Raw genomic sequence first — 23,921 nt, forward strand, 5'->3', positions numbered from 1 at the left:
GATGCTGAGCTGGTCAAAAAGCTCGGCGGTGATATGAAAGTGAGACTCGGTTTATTTCGTAAGAACTGCAGAAGTGAAAGTTCTCAGAGCATGTTTTTAACACAGACGCGTTTGTTTGGGAGGATTTGAATTTATTTGATTTTGTTTTGTTGTTGACATTTCGGTCCACACTCCGGTGATGCACCGTTGAACTCTCTGACAACTATACTGTGACGTAGCGGCAGGTCACGTGCTGTGCGGGTCAGCTGACTGCCTTCTTCCGGGTCTTCTGATCGGTGTTTGCTGTGGTCTCCGCTGTGATCCAGGTAAACTCGCTTTTTCTGGCTGTTATCGATCACCGATCGCTCCGATGGCTTCCGTGTGCGGACAGAGCAGCCCGTTAAAGCGCAGTCACAGCGGAAAAGGCGCACTTTGTGCCGCAGTCAGTCGCACCGAAGCCGGTCTGGTTTGAAGCGGACAGATCCGGTAATGCCGTGAATTCATCAGCGGAGGAGGAAAAATGAGCTCACGTTTAATGTGAGGGGCTCGGAAGTACAGGTGACAGGTGGGGTGGACATGTGCGAGGACAGAGGCAGGTGGTGGTTAGAATCCCGGGCTCCACCATCCACGGGTGGAGACGAGTGTTACCGAAGGTTTGAAGGAGGTTGGAGACGGTGTAGTCGAGCTGAAGACGCTCCGATGGACACGAGTCCATCAGAGGGACAGACGGCTACAGCCACCTGTCAGTCAAACAGGCCACGCCCCCAATAATGCGAACTAAGCTTGCGATTTAAACAGCTTCGTCAGGTACAGGTGCCCCGCAGCAGGAAATCACCTACAGAGACCAAAGTCTGTGGGGATGACTCAGTGCTGCCCTTGCTGGACGCCAGAGGAACCGCAGGTCTCAGCAGCTGGTTAATAAAAGTTTTTTTAAAAGCGTGGGCGGGTTTGTCGTGGTCAGAAATGGAGCGGACGCACGCGTGGACCGTCATCGTGTTCCTGCCTCGGTTTTTCGCCCTGTCAGGTGATTTGTGCTGTTTCCTGTTGTTGCAGAGTCAGAACGCCATGAACGCCTCCGACAGCGATGAAGACATCTACAACGAAAGGTCGGCCTTGGTCCGGTCCGAGTCTCCCGCGCTCCCCTCCTACATACCGGACTCAGACCTCACGCCCCCCAATGGCACGCCAACCAAAAGGTTAAAGGTCAGTTTCCGTTCGCTGAGTGTCTCCAGTGTTTCGTTCCCACGTGTCCCGCTGCGCTGACGCCAAGTGTTGCCCTCTGTTGGTGCAGGCGGGGATAAGCAGGAGGCCGGGGGCGGCCGCTGCAGACGGCGGCGGGTCAGATCCGGAGGTGGAAGCTGAGGAAGAAGAGCTGACCCTGAAGTATGGCGCCAAGCACGTCATCATGCTCTTCATCCCCGTCACCCTATGCATGGTCGTCGTGGTTGCCACCATCAAGTCTGTGAGCTTCTACACGGAGAAGACGGACCAGCAGCTGTAGGTCCTCGCTCCTGCCGCCGCACGCCGCCACCTCCTCCCCTCTCAGCTAACTGTGATGTTTTTCTCCACAGGATCTACACGCCGTTCACGGAGAACACCTCCTCCGTTGGCCGCCGCCTCCTCAACTCCGTCCTGAACACCATCATCATGATCAGCGTCATTGTGGTCATGACCATCTTCCTGGTCGTCCTGTACAAGTATCGCTGCTACAAGGTGAGCTCCTCCTCCTCCTCATATTCACCCGTCTCTCCTGTTGCTCCTGAATGTAGATGAAGGAGACGTCCGAGGTTTCTGCTGAGTGCAGACGTGCTGTGATGTCACGTGTGATGTCATGCAGCCAGAAAGCCGACCTCCCCCAGAAAACTCCTCCTGCCCCCACTGCCGTCTGTATGATAGACTAGCGTTGCATTCGAGGACCAGTGTGCGCTGTACAGGAAGTGACACTTTGATGTGTTTGTTCAGTTCATCCACGGCTGGCTCATCCTGTCCTCCCTCATGCTGCTCTTCTGGTTCAGCTTCATGTACCTGGGGTGAGTCCTGTGATTGGATACTGACGCCACAGCGTGATGCGGAACGTTTGTCACAGAGCGTCTCGACGCTCGTGTTGCTTTTTCCGATTTCCAGGGAGGTGTTTAAGACGTACAACCTGGCGATGGACTACCCGACGGTGGGCGTGATCATCTGGAACTTCGGGGCGGTGGGGATGATCTGCATCCACTGGAAGGGCCCGCTCCAGCTGCAGCAGGCCTACCTGATCCTCATCAGCGCCCTCATGGCCCTCGTCTTCATCAAATACCTGCCCGAGTGGTCGGCCTGGGTCATCCTGGGTGCTATCTCCGTCTACGGTGAGTGGAGGCTTCAGACCTGGGGGTGGGGGTTGTGGAGAGCTCCCTGCCAGCTTCAAGCGGCGGTGCTGCTCTCAGTTTTCCCATCATGCTTTGCTCAGGTTGTTTGTGCTGTTGCAGACCTGGTGGCCGTCCTCAGTCCTAAAGGTCCTCTCAGGATGTTGGTGGAAACGGCTCAGGAGCGTAACGAGCCCATCTTCCCCGCCCTCATCTACTCCTGTGAGTGCTTCCAGCAGCTGTTCTCGATCAGGGCCGATCAATAACAGCTCTGCAGTTCGTCTAATGTTCTGGGTCATTTTTGATTCTAATGTTTGTGATCGTTTCCTTCTCTGATCGTTATAAGAGGAATCTAAAGGTTTCAGGAACCTTCGAGGTCTTCTTCTGCTGAGGTCTCAGAGCGCCCGGAGGAAGCGCCTCAGAGACGACCTCGAAGGGAAACTCAGAAACTCAGGTTTTTGGGAAGCACTTCCTGGAACCTTTCGATCTTGGCTAATAAGAAACCGGCAGACTCGTAAATCAGCCGTTTAGACGTTCCCGTCGTGACGCGCAGGTAAAGTTCATGAGGGCTTCCTGGCCGTGACGTCACATGATAACTTCCGCTGTAATGAAACCAGATTCAGACTCTCACGTCGAGCCGCTGCAGCGCTCTTGCGTCCTGAGGCGATCACGATCCTCGGGTCGAATCTAAAACCGTTCATATATAAGGAATCGCAGCCCGATGACATCACCTATCATTTTGTTCTGTGTTCAGCCGCCATGGTGTGGACGGTGGGGATGGCGAGCCCCAATGAGACTCAGCGCTCTGAACCAGGTCCGGTATCGTGCCCATAACATCTCCACATTTGTGTGTTCATCCACAGAACTAATACTGCTGCTCGGACACCATTTTGTTTTTCAGATGAGGAGGCGGAGCAAAGCGACGGAAGGGCGGAGCCTCCCAGCAGACACTCCAGATCGCTTCCAGAGGACGAGATGGAGGAGGACAGTGAGTCCGCCATCGCTCAGCTGTCCGAGGTTAATGGCGGTCTGCAATTCTCTGACGCGTCTCTGTTGTGTGTGCAGGAGGCGTGAAGCTAGGCCTCGGCGATTTCATCTTCTACAGCGTTCTGGTTGGAAAAGCGGCGGCGACCGGGGGCGACTGGAACACGACGCTCGCCTGCTTCGTTGCCATTCTTATCGTAAGTTTTACGTTTGACTCCCTAATGTCTACGCCACAACAAACTCTCAGCGTCTACAGTCAAACCAACCCGGATCAGGTGTGCCAAGAATCTGACGCCGCGCGTCTGCGACGCCGCGCGTCTGCGACGCCAGGCATGGGCTCAGGCTGGCGCAGGAATTACAGCCTCGTGGCCACAGAGAGGATACGTTAAAATATCCTTTGTGCGCAGACGTTATGATTCATATAGTTTCTTCAACTTCAGAGTCTTAACTTTGATTTAGTAAGAGAAACGTCACAAGTTACGCAACAAAACTTTGGCCTGTTCTGTGTTTTGGACGGACTTGCATTTAAACGCATTTACAACAGGAAGCCGAGGGCGGGGGAGGCAGGGTCAGGTGACAGGATACACCTGAGCTGGGTCAGAGTCACAGCACACACCGACCGTAACCATATTTACTGAGACAGTTTTGTAGATGAAACCACGCCGACCACAGCCACAGACAGGACAGGAAACGGGTAACCAGGGCGAGGGGCGGGCTTCACACAACCCAGGACCTGAATGCACTGGTTCTCACTTACAACCAGTTCAATCAGCCGAGACCGATCCTTCGAGGTCACAGCATTGAAGGATCTCGATGTTTCTAAAAAAGATAGATCCCGCGCTGACACAACGGCGGTTATCCACCACAGCGGCGTGTCCCGGCCCCGCCTCCTCCTCACAGCTCTGAGTTACAGCCTGTCTGTCCTCTGTCATCACACTTAGATGAGTTTAATGAAACAGGAAAAGCAAAACGTTTCCACCTGAGATCAACAGGAGCCGACGTCAAACATGTAAAACTAATCGTATGAGCTGTGCAGGCCCTCGTCAGGCACGCAGGACTTCCTCACTTAAAACAGCACCTGTGCTCACCTGTACCTCTGTCTCACCTGTGCTCACCTGTACCTCTGTCTCACCTGTGCTCACCTGCTCCGCCGTCTCACCTGTGCTCACCTGTACCTCTGTCTCACCTGTGCTCACCTGCTCCGCCGTCTCACCTGTGCTCACCTGTACCGCCGTCTCACCTGTGCTCACCTGCTCCGCCGTCTCACCTGTGCTCACCTGTACCTCTGTCTCACCTGTGCTCACCTGCTCCGCCGTCTCACCTGTGCTCACCTGTACCTCTGTCTCACCTGTGCTCACCTGTACCTCTGTCTCACCTGTGCTCACCTGCTCCGCCGTCTCACCTGTGCTCACCTGTACCGCCGTCTCACCTGTGCTCACCTGTACCTCTGTCTCACCTGTGCTCACCTGTACCTCTGTCTCACCTGTGCTCACCTGCTCCGCCGTCTCACCTGTGCTCACCTGTACCTCTGTCTCACCTGTGCCTGTCTCAGGGTCTGTGCCTCACTCTGCTGCTGCTGGCCATCTTTAAGAAGGCTCTGCCGGCGCTGCCCATCTCCATCACCTTCGGCCTCGTCTTCTACTTCTCCACGGACTTCCTGGTTCAGCCCTTCATGGACAACCTGGCTGCTCACCAGTTTTACATCTGAGACAAAGCTCCGCCCACCTCACCCCGCTCCTCGTTATCTCGCTGGACTGCTGCCTTTTGTTGATGCAACGCACAAAGATTGTTTCCTGCGCTCGTCCTCAGACCGCAGGAACTGATGTAAGAGTGTGCGGAAGGTGGGCGTGGCTGTTACCTGGTTGTTTCTGCTCAGGTTGTTTCTAGGTCACCTGCTGACTGATATTTAAACCCTGTCTGTAGTCTCTGTCGTGTTTCTGAAGCCGTGATGGTGATGTCACCACGACTCTCTGTGATTGGCTGATGTTCCCGTCATTCTTCACTTAATTTAAGCTCATCGCTCTAACTTCAGGAAACAGGTGGGATGTCTGATTGGGTCATGTGACCTAATGAAACTTACCTGAGGGACGAGCTCACTTTGAGTGAAGCGCTTCAGGGCCATGACATGAAACCCTGAGAGGCCAAATCTAAACAGTGCAGTGGGAGGAGTCTGAAGCAGCTGCTGAGCGCTGTGATTGGGTATTTCCTGCTGACACGCTTCAGCTTTTATCCAGAAGGATGTTTGTTATTCTTATTATTTTGTTATTTCATCTTTAATTAAGCAGGTAAACCTAAAGGAGACACGAGGTCTCATTTTCAAGAGCGACAAAACTCCAACACGTTAAAACAAACTGCATTCGTTACAGTTCATATTAGCAGTGAACTGGGAATGAAACAAAAGACGGGATTTAATTTTTGATCGAGACGGGAAAAATAAGTAAAAAAATAATAAATGAATCCAAAGTGACGAGAAAAAAGTGCAAACTGGATTTTCTGTCTTTGTATTTGAGTCTTTGGGGCTGCGAACGTCAGCGATGCCGCCTCACTGAAACATTTATAAACATAAACCTGAACATAGAACGAACTCATTAACAGCTGCAGCCGCGCTCACAGCGTCACAGACGCCTGTAGCTTCAGTGTCAGAGGTCACACATGGGTCTGTTCTGGCCTTTCATTGGACAATCGAGTGAAGAGCCGCAAGCACAGCTGGAAACAGTAACATTGACATAATTAGGCTGCTGTTAATGAAAGCTGAAACTCTTCTGCTCGTTTCCAGCTCCGTGTTTTGATTCTCCCACAGCAGCTTTGCATGATTCCCAGTTCGTAATCATCCTTCTTTACCTGACACCGCACCTCAGTGCAGCCAGCCTGTCTGAAACGAGCCGTTTCAGGTGTTTACGCTGGCTCTTTTCTGATTGGCTGCTCTCGTAAACGAGTGCGTTGGGTTTCTCCCCTCTCAGTGACATCATCCAGATCCAGACTGTAAGAAAACAGAGACACTGAGTGTTCAGAGCAGCCTGAGCTGAACGAGCTCATGGTTACTGTGAACGTCTCGTTAGGAGCCGATGGCGTGCACAAAGTGTTCTCACACAGCTTCCCACTTCCTGTGCAGACAGGACGCATACAGCTGGATGTTTTTGTGCGTTTATGGCAGCACTGCTCAGATTTTCAAACTGAAAACAAAATCTGCTCTTTTTTAACTGACTAATTATAACTTTAATATATTTATTTTAGCCGTTTTCTTTTTAATGTGTTTTCTGAACGCAAACAGAAACACTGAATGTTGGGCCTGACGGGACGCCGTACAGAGACGGAGCAGGTGTCCTGCTTTCTGGATGATTCCATGTTTAATAATCTGCTGTAGCTTTAACACTACCTGGGCGGGTCTTAAATGTTCCAGTTCTTTGTTTTTGTGCAATAAAGTTTATTATAATCTGTTTTTTTAGCCTTGTTTGGCTCCTGATTTTGGTTTCCTGTCGTGTATTCAGTGTTTTCATTCTTACAATAAAAATTATTTTTCTTGTCAAACTGACTTGGTCTTTTAAAGCTTACATTTAGTTCCAGATTATTTGTCTGGAAACTTCATTAAACAAATGTTCACACCCATTTTCCCCCTCAAACATCCAGAACATTCATTTTTCAAACAGTTAAATCTCGTATTTGAAAATAATTTTATGGGTTTTGTTTTTAAACGTACAAATTAAAGTTACAAATTCTTAAAAGCATTTTCCTCAAACTGCTGTGATCTTACGTCACCACCTCGCTCTTCATGAGGTTTAAGGTTTTTATTCATCTTTTTTACCCCATTTAACAAATTTTTCTCTTTAACTTTGAAAGAACTTTTCACTAGCAGCACAGAGCAGAATCAACCTTTCAGAATAAAAGCCCAGAGCACAGTATGTTTTTCACATCCTTTATTTTTAATTAAAAAAAGAAAACAAAAACGAGCTTCGACCAGTGAGACTCTTTAATTTCTCTCCTCAAACTGGGATTTGTTCTTCAGCAGGAACGCAGCCAGGTACTCAATGGGGTTCGGCGGTCTGAAAGAGGAAACAAACCTTCAGCGGAGGCATTTTAGGCAGAGTGAGACCAGAAAGTTCAACATTTTCACACATGAATTTTAACGAGTAAATATTTCCTGAATGAGACGACAGGACGAGCTCGCACAGACTTCGTTTCAGTTCAAAACCTTTTCATTGACCTACGAGCTGCAGGTCACAGCGGCGCACGGAAGCACTTCTGGGAGTCTGAGTGGAAAACAGACATGGACGAGGTTCAACACGGCAAACACGTCGACCACGCTGCCGCCGCCAACCAGAGCGCCATTAAACAAGAAGCACCGAAGCTGTCGCCCGGCACGGAATTACAAACTATCCCTACTGCTGAGGATCTGCTTCCCTATTGGGTTGCGTAGTTATGCTGCAATAGGTGTAGGTTGCTGGGGGATTCCCATGATGCACTGGGTGTTTCTTCTTCACTCACTATGTGTTAATAGACCTCTGCTGCTCTTGTTTGGGAGGACATGGTTTGAAATTTCAGAATCCAGCGAGGCGTTCGTTTCTTCTACACCGGAGCGCTGATCCAGGAAGCAACTCCAAACTTTGCTCCGGACTTCCTGAGCTCTTGAAACACTTATAGCCCCGCCCATCTGTACTCGTGCAGCAGGCTAATAGTACGTCAGTCTGTATGAATAAATGTTATTAACTCAGCAGCTCACTCTGATTCTGCTGCAGGTAGACATGTCCATGTTTCTGATTGGTCGCAAGCTGCCAACTCTGTGTGTGTGTGTGTGTGTACCTCTCCTTGGCGAGCACCGACAGCCCCTGCAGCAGGATGGGGACCACCGTCTGGTCCAGGTACGCCCGGGTCGGCAGCGCCTGCAGGTCCACTTTCTGCTTCGACATCTTCTCTGCGCTCGCCTTCTCGTTCTCCACAGTCCTCTGAGGAGCAGCAGCAAAGCATGCTGGGAGTTTGCGGCAGGCTTCACATCAAGCACAGGGCTGTGTGTGTCTGTGTGTGTTTTACCTGGATGTTGTCTGTCAGGCCATACTCTGCGTGTGGGTTTTCAGAAACCTGCAGGAGGATTTCAAACACTTTGATCAGAGAAACAGGTCACACGCTGTGTGTGTGTTTGTGTGTGTGCGTTACTCACAGGTGTGTGTCCCTCCATGGACTGCTCCACCTCTGTGTGATCTGAAACACAAAGAAGAGCTGCTGAAAACTGAGTGCAGCTGCTGCACAGAGACACTATGAGCACCCCAACGATTCATTTATCAATCCTGCTTGTATTTGATTCATAGGTGGTCAAATTCAATTAACACGTGACTGATTTAACCATTTCAGCTCCACACAAATGGTTTCCCCTCTGTGCTGTCAGGTAGACAAGCCTACAGTGGCTGATTTTTTCCATTAAGTTTGGCACAAACTAACTCACATCTATAACTGTATCGATGCTGACCCCGGCGGATTGATAAAAAAGCTCAGGAATAACAAAGAGGTGCAAAAATCCACCCGTTTAAATACAGAGAAGTGAAGAGTCGCAGAAATGGACATTTCCTGAATGGAGTTTGGCGTAGATGAACTTTAAACGGAACATCTTCAAGTCTGTTTACGGAGTTAACGCCGTCGAAGGAAAATCTCTGAACGTCTTTGTTTCCAAGAGGAAGCCTGTGGAACAAAGAGCGGCTCAGCTCGTTTCTCCCGGGCTGTGTCTCCGTTATCGGCACCGAGCCTGCGCCGCGCTGCAGGCGGGCTAGCTTAGCCCCGCATTAACGCTTCTTTTCTGCCAAATTAACTTCTCCTGAAGCGGAAACTGACCTGCTGAGAGTCAAAGCGACCATTAAACAACGAAATCAACCGGAAACACGGAGAAAAGAACCCGAATTACAACAAAAAACGCCGAAAAACGCCATCAATGGCCAACAATCAACCTACCGTCAGCCATGTTTGTTGTGGATCCGGCGTACCAATGCTTCCGGTCTCCTCAGTGGCACTTCAAAATAAAACACCCTTTATTTATTCATAATTTGACACACTAAATTATACTGTTGGTTTTCTGTATCATTTATATAATTTCATATATACAAAGAGCATAGAAATAACTCAGGAAGAACGGTTGTCATCAAAAGAGAGCACAGACAAAATAAAACAAGTTTAATTTAATTAGTATGTTTTATTTTATTAGACAGCATTTTAATTGAGACAAAATCATCTGAAGTAATTTGTAAAGCAGACACCGCTTCTGCTGTAATGAATATTATTTTCATCATGTCAAGAACATTTTTCCATAAAATATCCAAACACCGCACGTTTGTTTTTCTCATTCTCAGAGTCTCGTGATGGAAAAGCTGGTTAGCAAACTAAGGCTTGGGCCCCACCTTCAGGTCATCCTGACGCGGTCATCAGAAGTTAAAACATGCTTTTTAAGAAAGACTGAATTTTAAACCAGTCTGACTCATTAAATATGAAAATTAATTTTTTTGTGTTTTTAATAATACAAAATCATAAAATGACAAAAATCCTTCCATACAAAGAGGAAGTCAATCTTCAGTGTGTGAGGATGACCTCCTGCCTTCATCTGGAGCCCGTTTCACACGGACGCCTGAACATGCTGAAGTCACTAAGAATAACCTGGGAACCTTTAAAGTCTTACATTTGCTCAGTTTTCTTCTGTTTTCTTCTCTTCGCTGTGTCTGGTTACTTCCTGCTTTACTTGAGTTGTCACTTCCTGTCACCATGCGCTCACAGTCTGCATTCAGCTTTGGTATGCTTGAGGTTTTTCAGCTGTTTAAAGCCGACAAACAATGACAAACAATAAAAAGTATAAACGTGAACAAAGATGATTTTAGCTAAACGGCAGTAAGACGAAGACCATTTAAAAACCATTATTCACAAATGGGATTGTTAAAAATGTCCTGTTAGTACGGCGTGCTGCCGCTGGCCTCAGAGTGAACCAGGCTGACCCACGCACACTCGGACCTCCATCATAACACAAATGATGATATCCAGAACACCGCCTTCCAGCCTGCACGCGCTGCTACATCAGAACTAAAAAACAGGCCGTGTGGAGCCAGCAGGTGAAAGAATCTGAACAGCGTCAAATTGAAATCTTTCCATCGGAGTCTTCATTCACGTCTTTGGGTCGAGGCTCGTTTCTGTGCGTAATGCATGCGCCAGCACAGGAGGACGCGCTCTGAAGTCAGAGGCTCATTAGAGGAAGCTACGTCATCAACGGGAACACTAGGACAACGTCAGGAGTAAAAACCATGCAGGTGATGATTAAACAAATGCATAAACTTTGGATGAAGAGTGAAGCTGGTAAAGAACTTCGGATCAGAGGAGCAGATTTCAATCTCCGGAGTCGGCCGAGCTCGGTGCTCCTCACAGGATGAAGGGAATGATGGCTTTCCTGGAGCGAGGGTAGTCCTTGAACCTCTGCTGGTAGTTTCTGCAGAAAGCACAGTTTCATTTCAGAGGAGAGAACTTCTCATGATGATGTTTGGGTTTAACAGCCAGAAACACAAAGTGAAGCCTTTAAATGGAAACTGTGCAGCATTTTTATCAGCGTTGTGTGAAACATGCTGACGCTGTGCTCTACAGCACACGCCTCAGTAGCTTTACAAAGCCCCCCGTGCAGGGCTGACCTGGCACTCAAGTATTTCTGGACCCCAAAGACTTTTTAACGAGAGCCAAAGAAACTCAGGGACTTTGTTTCTGAGCGCTTTGCTTAGCCGGACACTCGGAATGGTCAGAAATATGTTTCCTGTTGGAGGACCAGCTGTCTTAATGATCACACTCTCCCGTCGCATCAGCAGCGGCAAAGCCTCGTCAGAGGCTCGTTACCTGTGGTGCATGCAGGCTCGGGGCCCGATGGAGCAGATGGTGAAGAAGGCGAAGGCGAAGGCTGGCAAAGACCAGACAGCCACAGCGTATCCACACCACTCCACGATCTCCCCGAAGAAGTTCGCCCCTGACACAAACTCGAACATGCCCCCTGAAACACAGCGACAGCAGCAGCTTAACGAGAGGCAGCAGCCCCGACGGCTAACGGCGAGGAGGTCTGCTCACGAGGAGGACGCGGCGTACCATGGGGGACTCTGTAGACAACCTCTCCGGGTTTCCTCAGCCCACGCAGGATGCAGTCACTGTGGATGTTGACGATCATACCGAGTGCAAACACAAGAACACCTTCACACACAGACAGAGTTCATCAGGTGCGCCTGTACAGCTTCACAAGACAGGTAAAATCACCTGGTCTAAAGCTCCACCCACACATCACTTTGTAGCTGACAGCTTGGCACTTTGGGTTTGGTTTCCTGGGTAACCAGGTAGCCTTTCACGGAGGTTTACCTGCATAAACTTACATGTTCATACGAGCTGCTGTCTTCTTTCATGCCTGGTGTACGTCACCCGATTCCTTTTTTTTTACGTTGAATCGTGTTGATGGCCCAACAACCAGTAAGATTATTATTAGTGTCAGAGTTCTGTTCCCATGTGTAAGATTAGCCGAACTAAACTTATAAAGACGTGATTATGAGCGGGCTTTGATCAGGAATATAAATTTAGCTTGTCTGCCAACGGTCCAGGACCCTGAATCCAGACTGCAGACTGTAATGCAGGTTCTGTGTGTGGTCTCCATGAAGCCGCAGAGCATCATGGAGACCACACACAGAACCAGAACACAGAACCAACCAGCCAGATGCTGACGCCGAGTTGGCTTTCCTGTCGTAGTTTTATCCCAGTGTGGAAAACAAAAGACTTTTAAGGGTAAAAGTCAGCAGATGTTTGAATCAGCAATCATATACATGGTGACCCTGACATGACCTCTCTGTGTGGAGGCGTGGTGGTGGAGGACTTCCTCCTACAACTGCTGCCTTCTTGATGTAATGATAACGGATGATTGTGATTGGTCAGTGTGGTGTGGATTAAAGACCAAAGTCACTACGGGACATTCAGCTACGACTGCCATCATGCCCTTCACTGACCCACACCAATCAAAGCCTCACTGTTCTTTAAGGAAAAACCCACCAAGGACTGTGGGTAATGTAGTTTTTACAGCCTCGAAACGAAATCTTCAGACAATGGTGGCGAGGCCTCATGGCGACTGGTGGGTGTAGCTGTGACTCACCTGCAGCGAGGCGGGCGCGGGTCAGCCAGGTGTCCTCAAAGCGAGCGCAGTGTAGCAGGAAGTGGCCCTGCAGGAAACCGTTGAGCGAGCAGAAGATTACGGCGAAGACTATGATGTTCAGCGGGATGGGTCGTCCTCTGGTCAGGAAGGCGTAGATTATGCTCCTGAGGGACAAACTCACGTTACCTTCTGTTTGAACTTCACCACCCTTCAAAGTAAAAGTCTCCAGTGATCTGCAACGACGCCCCTTCCAGTTTGACATGGAGCTCCCACACGCAACCTTAAGTGTCAGTGGGTTAGAAAACCCTCCATCAGCATCTGTTTGTGTCCCAGATAGAGGAAACTCCGCCCACGGACAGGTCTGTGTGCTTACCTCAGGACTGTCTCCCTGATTTTTTTAAATGAACTCTAAAAAATGAAACAGATGCATTTTCCAAGAAGTGTTCAAACATCCACCCAGAATTCCCGGTTTCTCCATTCGTCATGCCATGATGACATAATCAACGGCATTTTGTCAGAATCACTGAGGTGCACGCCTTCGTGTCTGTGCCCCAGGTGAGTTATTAGTTATCAGCGAATGATTATCACTTTCAGAGTTACTGTTGTGATGTAACTACAGCAATGATCTTTTCCAGACGCGAGGTTAGCCGTGTCAGCAGGTCTCCTGCCTTTAACACTTATTCCTCCTGATTCAGTTCAATTCGATTTGATTACTGCCAATTCATACCAACAGTGGCCTCAAAGCGCTCTGTATTGTAAGGTAAAGAATAACACAGAACCAGGCTCAGGGAGGGGCGGGGCCATCTGCTGCAACCGGTTGGGGTGAGAGAAGGAAGACAGGATAAAGACATGCTGTGGAAGAGAGACAGAGATTAATAACAGGTATGATTCAATGCAGAGAGGTCTGTTAACACATAGTGAGTGAAGAAGAAACACCCAGTGCATCATGGGAATCCCCCAGCAGCCTACACCTATTGCAGCATAACTAGTTTTTCAGCATCACTCTGAAACAGGATATTTGTAATTTTTATACTGGGAGAAGAAAGTCCTACATCATGGTTTAATGTGTGCACTGAAGGCCATATCCTGGTCAGAAACAGGTCTGAGGTCTAGCAGGACAAGCACAGAGATGAGTCCACTGTCAGAGGCCATAAGAAGATCATTTGTAACCTTCACTAAAGCTGTTTCTGTGCTGTGATGAGCTCTGAAACCTGACTGAAACTCTTCAAATAAGCCATTCCTCTGCAGATGATCTGTTAGCTGTTTGACAACTACTCTTTCAAGGATGTTTGATATGAAAGGAAGGTTGGAGATTGGCCTATAATTAGCTAAGACTGCTGGGTCTAGAGATGCTTTTTAAGTAAAGGTTTAACTAGTAGATAATGAGTCCAGTAATACAGACTGTGGTGGTTATAACAGGCTCCATTTACATGCCTCCACTTCCAACAACTGTGGACTGTGAAATCACACCACAGCAGTGACTCCTGAACTGATCACCAAACTATGGGATGAATTTAACTATCACAGGCAGGGCTCTAGAGTGCGACCAATTTGGTTGCAAATGCGACCAAATTTTTCAGTGGTGCGACTAAAAAAAAAAATTTGGTCACACGGGTGCGACCAACTGTTCGGGTAACAAAAAAAAAAATTTCTGCAACTCTCCGTGTGGTCAACAACAGACACACATTATGCCCCTATCGTGGACTAAACCAATCAGAGATAGTCAGGGGTGGGACCTCTCTGATTGACCGTGGTCCAGTTGAAAGTGCAGATGGATAGAGGGAGGTGAGTAGCTTGAATAAAGCGATATCGAGTCATTAAATCTTGAATTGACTTTTAAATATAACTCTGTTTTGCCAGAAACGCCAGTTTCTCAGATTAAAGCTCACAAAACCATTTCAACAACCACCAAACAGCAAATGAGAGCAGGCACACGGACTCCACACAAAGACGTAAACACAGACCCGACGCATCAGAATCAGCTTTCTCTTTCTCGGCTTTCTCACCCGACGGCCCCTACACGGACACGCTGTCGGAGCTCAGCGATTCTGATGCGTTGGGTCCGCGCTGTGTTTACGTCTTTTTGCGCTGATTCTGAGCTGCAGGTTTTGTCTCTCTCCAACCAAAATTCGCCGAGCCAGCAGCAAAAGAAGCAGCAAACTACGCTTCATATTTGATCAATGTCGTCATGAATTCCCTCTGAGTTTTGCTGTTTTGCTTCCACAACGATAAAAATCACACTTCATGCACAGCTCTCTGTGTGTACTTCAAGAACAGTTTCCCGTCTCAAATCTCTGTTTTCTGCATTGTTCATTCACTTATTACCCACCAGTCTACCGTTGTTTACAGCGCTGTCTTTTTCTTTTCTTTTTCTTTTTTTCACTTAAATGTGTGTGTGTGTGTATGTATATGTGTTTCTGCGAGCGCCGGTTTGCGGGCACCTTCAGGCCTGGTGGGTGTGGCCCTGCTGGCGGACTGGCCACACCCAAAGCCACACACCTGCTGCTGATCAGGCCTCGTTGGGGGAGCTACTTAAGAGAGTCTTGGAGCTCCCACCGACGCAGGATCATTGCGTGAGACTTCACGGCAGTCTTAGCTCAGTTAAAGTCTGTGAGTGTATGCCTACTGGAATACAGTGTCTTGACGGCTGCCTCAGTTATTTCCCCTCAGGAGGAGCGTGGAACATCGGAGGACAGCAGGCACGGGGTGTGTGTGGACACACGAGAGTGGAGAACACGGAGCACGGACTTTTTGAGAAGACACGACACGGGAGTCTTGGGAAACACGGGGGTTTATTGTTGTTTAGTACCATACATTGTAAATAAACGCACTGTTCGCACACAGAGCACCGCGCCTGGGTCCTCCTTCCCTACACCCCCACAGTCTGCCAGCCAGACCGTGACATTTAGTGCAGTAGTGCAATAGTAAACTTAATATCTTGGGCTTTGAAAATGCCTAAAGTGAAGACAAGTAGAAATAAGATTGTTCTTTGTGTTAAACACTATAAAAACAAAAAGAACTTAGTGGATAGCACGGCTGGATGTAACGATCCCTCCAATGATAAAGCACTTTGGAGAACATGTTTATAATAACTATTGAGACAATCCTGAACTTGATCCCACTGAAAGTCAAATGTTTCCCAACATGCCGGCACAGACTGAAGGGTGTGCCTGTCAGCAGCTCTGTTATAAGTAAGTGCACATGATATATTCGCTGTCACTGGTAACAAAGAGTTTGTGTGGCTGAATGCAGCCCTGCAATGAGAGAAGAGCTCCGCCTGACAGCCTGCTCCAACAATAATGGAAATCTTTCTGTAATCAGCTCAGAGATTTCTTCTGTTTATCCAGTTCAGGGTGACATTACAGCCAGGAGGCCCTATTTAAAGGTTCCAGGAGAGAACAACAAGGAAAATGTGCAGAGCAGTAGCACAGGTGTTTAACTGAGTTTAGGGTTACCTGTTTTAATGGAAACTCATTATTTATGCTAGTCACAGTTTTGATCATAGTTTATAATATGGGAAATGGTAACATGGCTCAATCGCCCATCCATCCATCCACTCATTTTCTTCCACTTATGGAAGCCCCCATGGCCGGGTTATGGGGACAGCGACCTAGGTAAGGATGCCCAAACCCCCCTCTCCAGTTTATCCAGGGGAACCCTGAGGCGTTCCAAGGCCACCCCGGGGCCTCCTTCGGATACGCTGAAACACCCAGGAGGCATCCTAGTCAGATGCCCAAACCACCTCAACTGACACCTTTAGATGTGGAGGAGTAGTGGCTCTACTCTGAGCTCCTCTCGGGTCGCCGAGCTCCTCAGCCTCTCTCTAAGGGAGAGGCCATCCACCTTGTGGAGAAAGCTAATTTCTTGTGCCACTTGTGATCAAGCTCATGATGAAGGTGAGGGTCTGGAAAGGCGGCCGGGGGGTGTGCTCCAGCTGTAGGGAGATCACACTCTTCAGCCTCCCTGTGAAAGTCTTTGCCAGGGTGCTGGGAAGGAGAGTCCATTCGTTAGTCGTACCTAGGATACAGGAGGAACAATGTAGTCTTTGTCACCTTCGAGGAACAGTAGTCCAGCTCTTTACCTTCTCGAGGTACTCCAGGGTGCATGGGAATTTACCCCACCAGTCTACATGTGTTTTGAGGACTTGAAGAAGGCATTCAACCGTGTCCCTTGGAGTGTCCTGTGGGAGGTTCTTCAGGAGGTGCTTCAAAGCTCTCAGTTTACCAGTCGGTCTACGCCCCTACCCTCACCTATGGTCACGAGCTGTGGGTAGTGACCGAAAGAATAAGATCGCAGATCAGGCAAAATGAGCTTCCTCCGAAGGGTGGCTGGCTTTTCCCTTAGAGACAAGGTGAGAACTTTAGCCATCCGGGAGGGGCTCAGAGTAGAGCTGCTCCTCCTCCCATCAAAAGGAGCCAGTTGAGGTGGTTTGAGCGTGTCCAACTGGGAGGAGGCCCCGGGGCAGACCCAGGACATGTTGGAGAGATTATATCTCTCGGCTGGCCTGCTGTAAAGGCTGGAGGAGGTGGTCGGGGCGAGGGAGGGCTGGGCTTTCTGCGTGTTTTAAATTGATGACTTTGTCGCTGTTGCTGGGCTCTCTCTGCTGTCCTTTTTCTTTTGATTTACTTGTAGTTTTGTTTTAGTTAGTCCACCCAGACATGTGTGCCATTGTGAACGTTTGGGAGGGAGTCTTGTGAGGGTGGACTAACTTCTTTATTTATTTGTTTTTATGTTTGTTTGTTTATTTGTTTGTGCCACATCCCTCTACAAACCGTACAGTTATTTCTTTTGGATATCTCATTTTATATCTTCAACTATAAATACATAAAATATACATAAAATTCATTGACGTGGAATTTTATTGTTGACGCTCCATATACTAATACCACATAAATGTGTTCTTATAACTGCAGGAAGAACAGGAAGCTCTGTGGGCATATCGCCTGTATCGTCTGCCCTCATTACTAAGAAGAAGAACGCAGCGCGAGAGGCAAAACAGGAGGATGGACGAAAGCAGAAACAGAGATTTTAAAAAGGTGACAGTTTTCCTTCCATGACGGCGCCGCTGCTGTGCACGCGCTCCCGGGAGCGGTGACGTTAGTGACGTTAGTGTGTCGCGTCCATACCATGTAGTACCGTTATATGAATCATAAAACCATACAGTAATGTTTATAACAATGTGTGTACATTATGTTACAATCATTTCCTACTTGCACATCATTTTTTGGTTTAAATACTACTAGCGCTTTAATTTGATTATTTTTAAAGTCATGTGTTTTCTGTGTCAGTCTTTTAATTTGACACAAGGGGAGACGACAGGATAATCTTCACAGGTGGGCAGACTTGAGCAGGTGTGGTACTGGATCCTAGAACAAGAAACATCCAAAGAAGAGCTGTGAATGTCCTTCAAGACGCCTGGAGATCTGTTCCTGCAGATGCTCACAGAGCTGCTCAGACTGAGCTGGAGGACACAGAGAGTTCACACGGCCGTCCTTCAGCTGCGTCTCAAACATGCGTGGATCTGCACTTCCACAGTTTTAGGTGGAGCAGCTCAAAGTAAGTAAGTAAGTAAAGTTTATTTATATCGCACCTTTCACAGACATGTGTCACAAAGTGCTTTACAAGGTAAAAACACAATACAGTCATAAATACATCATAAAAACTCTGGTCTAATAAAAAGCTTTTTGAAATAAAAATGTCTTCAGCTGCTTTTTGAAGGTCTCCACTGACTCCAAACACCGTAGAAATAGGGGAAGTGCATTCCACAGTCTGTGTGCGACAGCTTGGAAAGATTGGTCCCCTCGAGTTTTAAAACGAGTGATGGGGGGCGACTAAACGGTTAAACAAAGGAACACTCTGTTCATAAATGCTCTGACTTGGCTCTACTAACGATACCCATGGAGTCATTACTCCTTCTGTTTCATATTCACACGGTGATGTCATCCATCACCTCGCCAGCTCTGGCCCTGTTAAGCACTTTCTGTAGAGCAGGGGTGTCAAACAAAGCCCGGGGGCCAGAATCGGGACTCCGATACAATCCATTTTGGAAAGGTTGTGTTTTTTCACTGTGACAGTAACAGAAACAGGTCTGCAGTGGAGGAAAAAGACATTTTCTGTGAATTAACAGAGAGTTTGTGTTTCAGAATTACAGGACAGGCAGAGCGATGAGCAGAAAGATCACTCACAGTAAGATCAGCTGTTCAGTCTGAGTTCACCCACAGTGGAAGCAGCGCCTCGACACTATGAATAATCAGAAGTTTACATCGTGAGTGTTTCTCTGCTGCACGCGAGCATGAGACCGTACCTGTGGAAGTAGTGCAGCATGAAGGTGCCGACCAGCAGCCTCCTCCCGGTCCCGGTCTCCGCGGGGAGCAGCAACAGCAGCAGCGGCACAAAGAGAGCCGGCACCTCCTGCAAGAACCAGCCGAGCCTGGCCGGGCAGCAGCGCGCCTGCGTGGGCGCGTAGCGGCCGTACTCTGCGCAGTTTTGCATCTGCCGCAGCAGGTAAGCACCCCCACCCACCACCAGACCCCAGCTCAGGTAAGACACGACGGCCTCGCGGCACTCCATCACACCCGACAGCAGCCGAGAGGAGGGAGGAGGAGGAAATGGGGGAGGAGAAGGAGGAGGAGGGTGCTAAACGTGACCTACTGGCATCCCGAGTTCCTGCTCAGCCGGTCTCAAAAGAAAAGAGAAACCGAGAGGGCGGGACGTGGTGTTATCATGTGACGCTGACTTCTGACCAAACCGAACCATAACAAATATTCACAAAGAAAAAAAAAAAAGAAGAAGTACATTTGGGGTTTGTGATGTGAGCATGCGCAGCGTGTGCGCAGAGACAAGGGCTGTGTCCCAATTAAGAGACCGCACGCTTGAAGTACGCGTACTCAGTGTTGCCAACACCTCAGTAAGGAAAATCGCTATTGGCTGTCCTAAAAGTCGCTAGAAGTCGCTAAATGACGTCATCGCCTAATTTGCATAATTGGTCATGCTAATATAATTGTAACCTATGTTGTTGGAGAGAGAAATAACATCGTGGAAGAGACATAAAGTGAGTAAAAAACGTCCTAAATGCATTTAGAGTTTATTTAGAACTACAAATTAAATTTCTTTTAGCAATTATTGTTTTTTTTAATGTCACAATTCCAACCCTGCTCCTTTACCCGGGCTTGGACCGGCAAAAGTGACCCGAAATAGGCACTCTGGTGGAGTTACTTTGTGTGTGTGTGTTTATAAGTAGTTTTAAACCTTGTGATCCACAAAACAGCATAAGAGTAAAAGAAGAACTGACTGCGTTACAGCACCCGCTGCTTGTTGAGAGTAAAAGTGATACGCGCTTTCACGTCTTTTTTTAGCGACTTTTTTTCGGAAAAAAAAGTCGCTAGGGGGTCTGAAAACTCGCTAAATATAGCGACAAAGTCGCTAAGTTGGCAACACTGCGCGTAATACGGACGGTGCGTACTATAAGTACGAGAAGTGCGGAAGTGAGAGGCTTGTGAAATGGGACGGTCTAGCCTTCGTCGCGCTGTTCAGGTTGCCTAGCAACCATGATACTAACCGCGAGAAACGTTTCATACAGCATTGTGTGACAGAAATGAAGGAGAAAAATGTTTTGTTGGTCAATCATTTTTTTATTACATCACTTTGATTAGTTAAGTATCTGAGGCTGAGACCACAGGACTGTAAAACATGATAGTTGGGCTTCATTTCTGTACTGAAGTCATTTCAAGATTAGTTAGTAAATAACAATTAGCTGATGTTGTTCATGAGACTAAAATCATCTCACTGTGGTAATGTAAATATAATATGGCCAATATTATATGTATTGTCATATATATATATATATATATGTATATATATATATATATATATATATATATATATATATATATATATATATATATATATATATATATTACAGCAGTGAGCTTGAACTCTGGGTCAAAGATTCAAGTTGCAGTTATTTATATTTCCTATCACCTTAAATCTTCACTCAAAGACAAGTATCTCTGACAGTGTATATACAGATGTATTATACATAAGAGACAAATATTGTTCGTTTAATATGTTGGCATTACTAAATTTGGCTCAATGCTTACATATGTGTGTAAAAAGCAAATGTATGAACTGTGATAACTGTTTCTGATAGAATGAAGAGTAGACTGATATATGAAATATCCCTTTATTGGGTGATAAAATCAGACCATGTCATAACTGCTTTAAGTCATACAGAATAGATATCAGAGCCTTAAACAGGCTGACTTCTGCTAAATGGGTCAAACTGGGCAGAAAGTGTACAAACACATAACATCCTTATAGAATATGATGTAACACTATAGATCAACTTACCTCAGAATATATAAAGCATATAAACAATTACAGCAATATGATGCAACAAACACAGCAGTGCTACTAATCCAAAATACTCAAAGCTTCATAGAACTGAAACAAACATTTATTTTTAGCTCCATTCTGCTGCTGATACATACTTTAGGTTTCTGAATATTAAACTTGTTGCTGCCTTTCATAGTGTGTAACTTGAAGGCCCTGAGTACTTTCTCCCACACTGAAAACACTGGAATGATAACATTATTTGAACATTACCTAATAAGACTGATTCAGGACAGACAATTAGTTATGTTAAACTTTCCTAGCAGTCCTTCACAAACAGGGAACAGTCTGTCTATTCTCTCCATCTGTCAGCTGCTGCTGGCTCTTCCTCCTCCTCTTCCTCACACACTGCTGAGTTTGTCCTGGTGGATCATCAGGGGTGCAAAGCCTCACAGATGATGTGCAGCAGTGGGTCCCTCAGTCTGTCCTCACTCTGGACACTTGCAGTTGTCACACATGGAAATCAAATGTGTGATAAGCTGCAGGATTCAAACACAAGTGTAACTTATAAATACATGTTCATACTTTTATTCCACAATCAGAGAGAAAGAAACAGAGAGAGAGTGCAGGACAGACAGACAGGTGACAGTCTCAGGTGTATACACTGCTACAAAACAGCACAAGAGAAGGAGGATTTAGTGTTTGTGTTATTACGAGTGCTAAACAAGAAGAGTTCCAGATGGTCCAGTGGACACATGTGTGACTCCTGTGATTAAAGCATCTTTCTTTCAGCTTAACGAGTGAACCGTCAGCTCGTTCAAACACACGTTAAAGTCCGTTTGGCTCGACACCACCGAACAGAGGCAGCAATATAACATAGCTAACATTAACAGTGCAGTGAATCCTGCTTGTGCCGTGATATTCAGGACTGCAAACCGAGCAGCATCACTGTGTGACTCACAGACCAACGTTTTTCATCATGTTCCTCTCATTTCATCATTTATTGATCCACTCGACACTGCAAACATCTGCACAGATGTGGGCCACTCCTCCGCTGGACCATCAGAGCGCCGGAGACATGGCGAGGAATCTCTCAGCGATTAGAAATCAGTCCTGCGGCTCAGGTTCATATCAGCTGGTTCAGACCCAACTGAAAGGTGCGTCATCGCCGTGTGTCCCACAGGGTGAAACCATGATCTCTCTCCAGATCATCAAACCTTCTTGTTTCAAACAGTGATCGGGCCACAGTTCATCATCACAGACCATCAGGTGCTCGTCACACACAGAGGACAGAAACACCTGGACCTGACTGTCTGAAGTAATGCACTCACGCAGCACGGCTGTATGCACGCTCACCTCCACGACTCCATCACTGAAGACAAACTTTGCTTTTAGATGAGCCTGTGAGAGACAGACTGATCACATGACACCGACACTGAACACACTGTGTTAGGAGGTCAAAGGGCGCGGCGGAGGTGGGAGCGTGATGGCGGGGGCTGTTTGTCAGCATGCGGCACCGACACGCTTCGTGTAAGTGAAGGAAGCTCAAGACGTTAAATCTGCTGCCATCTACGTAATGATGAAGAGACGATGATCAAACACAGCGAGAAACAAAATAAAGCTGCAGGGATGGCCCGGCCAATCAGCTGAGCTGAATCCACCTGACACAAAGAACAAAGGTCAGAGTTCATAGACGGGCCCACAGAACCGCCACACGTGAGCCGTTGAGCTAGTTTGTCCCTACAGGCGGCGTCATCACCAGGCTTCGTATGACTGTGTCATTTCTCATTATTATATAGAAGTTACTTTATAGACACACCCACTCCACCCGCTCCACCCTCTCTGTGGATGGTTGACTCCAGGTATTTAAACTCATCCACCTTCACCACCTCTGCTCTCCCACCTCTCATTCACGTAATCAGTCTCTTCTCTCCAGGCTCTCCTCCACCCGCTCACATCACAGACTCCTGCTTCTATGGGCTCAAATTCAGTGTTGCCAACTCCTCAGTAAGGAAAATCGCTATTGGCTGTCCTAAAAGTCGCTAGAAGTCGCTAAATGACGTCATCGCCTAATTTGCATAATTGGTCATACTAATGTAATTGTGACCCACGTTGTTGGAGAGAGAAATAACATCGTGGAAGAGACATAAAGTGAGTAAAAAACGTTGTAAATGCATTTAGAATTTATTTAGCTGATTGGCCAATGTCATGTCAATCACAAATTTAACTATCCAATCAGAGAACAGATGGGTTTGGCTGTCGGAGGGGCGCTTTTTTGAACTGCAGGTCCTTGAAGGGTCATACAGTTTGAAGCTGGAGGATCTCTATGTAAATATCCGATAGCAGCTAGGTCCGCTAACTTTCAGCAGCTGTTGAAAGGATAAAGTTGTGGTATATCAGTGGTTAGAAATACCATTATTACTGTAGGATTAGTTTAACACAAAGTCAGGGCTGACCCGGGACCATTGCTGTGAGTCACAGTGCGCAGCATAAAAGTCCTTTCACAGCGGATGCAGCATGTGCTGCTAATGCTAACTGCTAACTAAAAACCAAGGATCCAGAGTTTGTTGCGCTGGCTGCTGAGCTCTGTGTGCGGCAGCTCTACCTGTACTAGATGCACCTGCTCCTTGTCGTCTCTATCTCTGACTTTATGTCCTCTACAAGAGTTTCTGTTTTTTATCTTCAAATGTTCAATAAAAACATGTATCGCTAATTCATAACGAAGAAAGCTTTGTAACTATCCCCACCAGTGAAGACTGTCATTTCCACAACACTGCCCCCCCCCCACCGAGGTCTGCAGCGCTGTTGAGCCCTGTATTAAGCACGTAAACCTGTGACACAAAAATCACCAAACTCGGACGACCACAGACTGTTTTCCTTCGTGGTGATGAAGGAAAACGCTGGGCTGACATGTAAAAGGGCATTTATTCCCTTCAAGGACCTGCAGCTCCATAAAGCACCCCTCCAATAGCCAAACCCATCTGTTCTCTGATTGGATAGTTCAATTTGTGATTGACATGACATTGACAAATCAGCTGAAAGGAAGAAAAATAGGGTCAAAATTCGTACTTGAAACTTGAAACTTGAGAGCAGTTTCACACGTATTTTTTGGCCAAGTCCACACACAAATTCTTTTTACACATACAAAACTGATTTAC

The 23,921-nt window shown here is 47.3% G+C and overlaps 3 protein-coding genes across 4 annotated transcripts; 1 reads left to right on the plus strand and 2 right to left on the minus strand.

Moving 5' to 3' along the window:
* Window positions 1–6,744, plus strand: psen2 (presenilin 2). The gene is made up of 11 exons (XM_063477129.1): window positions 1–305; window positions 1,033–1,182; window positions 1,271–1,476; window positions 1,551–1,692; window positions 1,942–2,009; window positions 2,104–2,324; window positions 2,445–2,543; window positions 3,076–3,135; window positions 3,223–3,309; window positions 3,387–3,502; window positions 4,858–6,744. Exons 2-11 carry the CDS (start codon window positions 1,045–1,047, stop codon window positions 5,011–5,013), a joined length of 1,293 nt encoding a protein of 430 aa, XP_063333199.1. The 5' UTR covers window positions 1–305; window positions 1,033–1,044; the 3' UTR covers window positions 5,014–6,744.
* A 460-nt stretch (window positions 6,745–7,204) lies between these two features.
* dpy30 (dpy-30 histone methyltransferase complex regulatory subunit) lies at window positions 7,205–9,276 on the minus strand. Its single transcript, XM_063475557.1, has 5 exons — window positions 9,240–9,276; window positions 8,458–8,498; window positions 8,331–8,378; window positions 8,103–8,245; window positions 7,205–7,345 (listed from the first exon to the last, which is right to left on the minus strand). Exons 1-5 carry the CDS (start codon window positions 9,247–9,249, stop codon window positions 7,273–7,275), a joined length of 315 nt encoding a protein of 104 aa, XP_063331627.1. The 5' UTR covers window positions 9,250–9,276; the 3' UTR covers window positions 7,205–7,272.
* A 1,306-nt stretch (window positions 9,277–10,582) lies between these two features.
* Window positions 10,583–19,103, minus strand: LOC134629631 (3-oxo-5-alpha-steroid 4-dehydrogenase 2-like). Of its 2 annotated transcripts, XM_063477130.1 has the most exons (5): window positions 18,737–19,103; window positions 12,433–12,596; window positions 11,391–11,492; window positions 11,148–11,298; window positions 10,583–10,752 (listed from the first exon to the last, which is right to left on the minus strand). In XM_063477130.1, the coding sequence occupies exons 1-5, from the start codon at window positions 19,000–19,002 to the stop codon at window positions 10,686–10,688; spliced, it is 750 nt and encodes a 249-aa protein (XP_063333200.1). In that variant the 5' UTR covers window positions 19,003–19,103; the 3' UTR covers window positions 10,583–10,685. The 2 variants fall into 2 exon arrangements, with proteins under 2 accessions (XP_063333200.1, XP_063333201.1); XM_063477131.1 differs by lacking the exon at window positions 11,391–11,492.
* Window positions 19,104–23,921: the final 4,818 nt, after the last annotated feature.

The sequence above is a fragment of the Pelmatolapia mariae genome, linkage group LG6 (genome assembly GCF_036321145.2).
Source record: "Pelmatolapia mariae isolate MD_Pm_ZW linkage group LG6, Pm_UMD_F_2, whole genome shotgun sequence".
Classification (NCBI taxonomy): domain Eukaryota; kingdom Metazoa; phylum Chordata; class Actinopteri; order Cichliformes; family Cichlidae; genus Pelmatolapia; species Pelmatolapia mariae.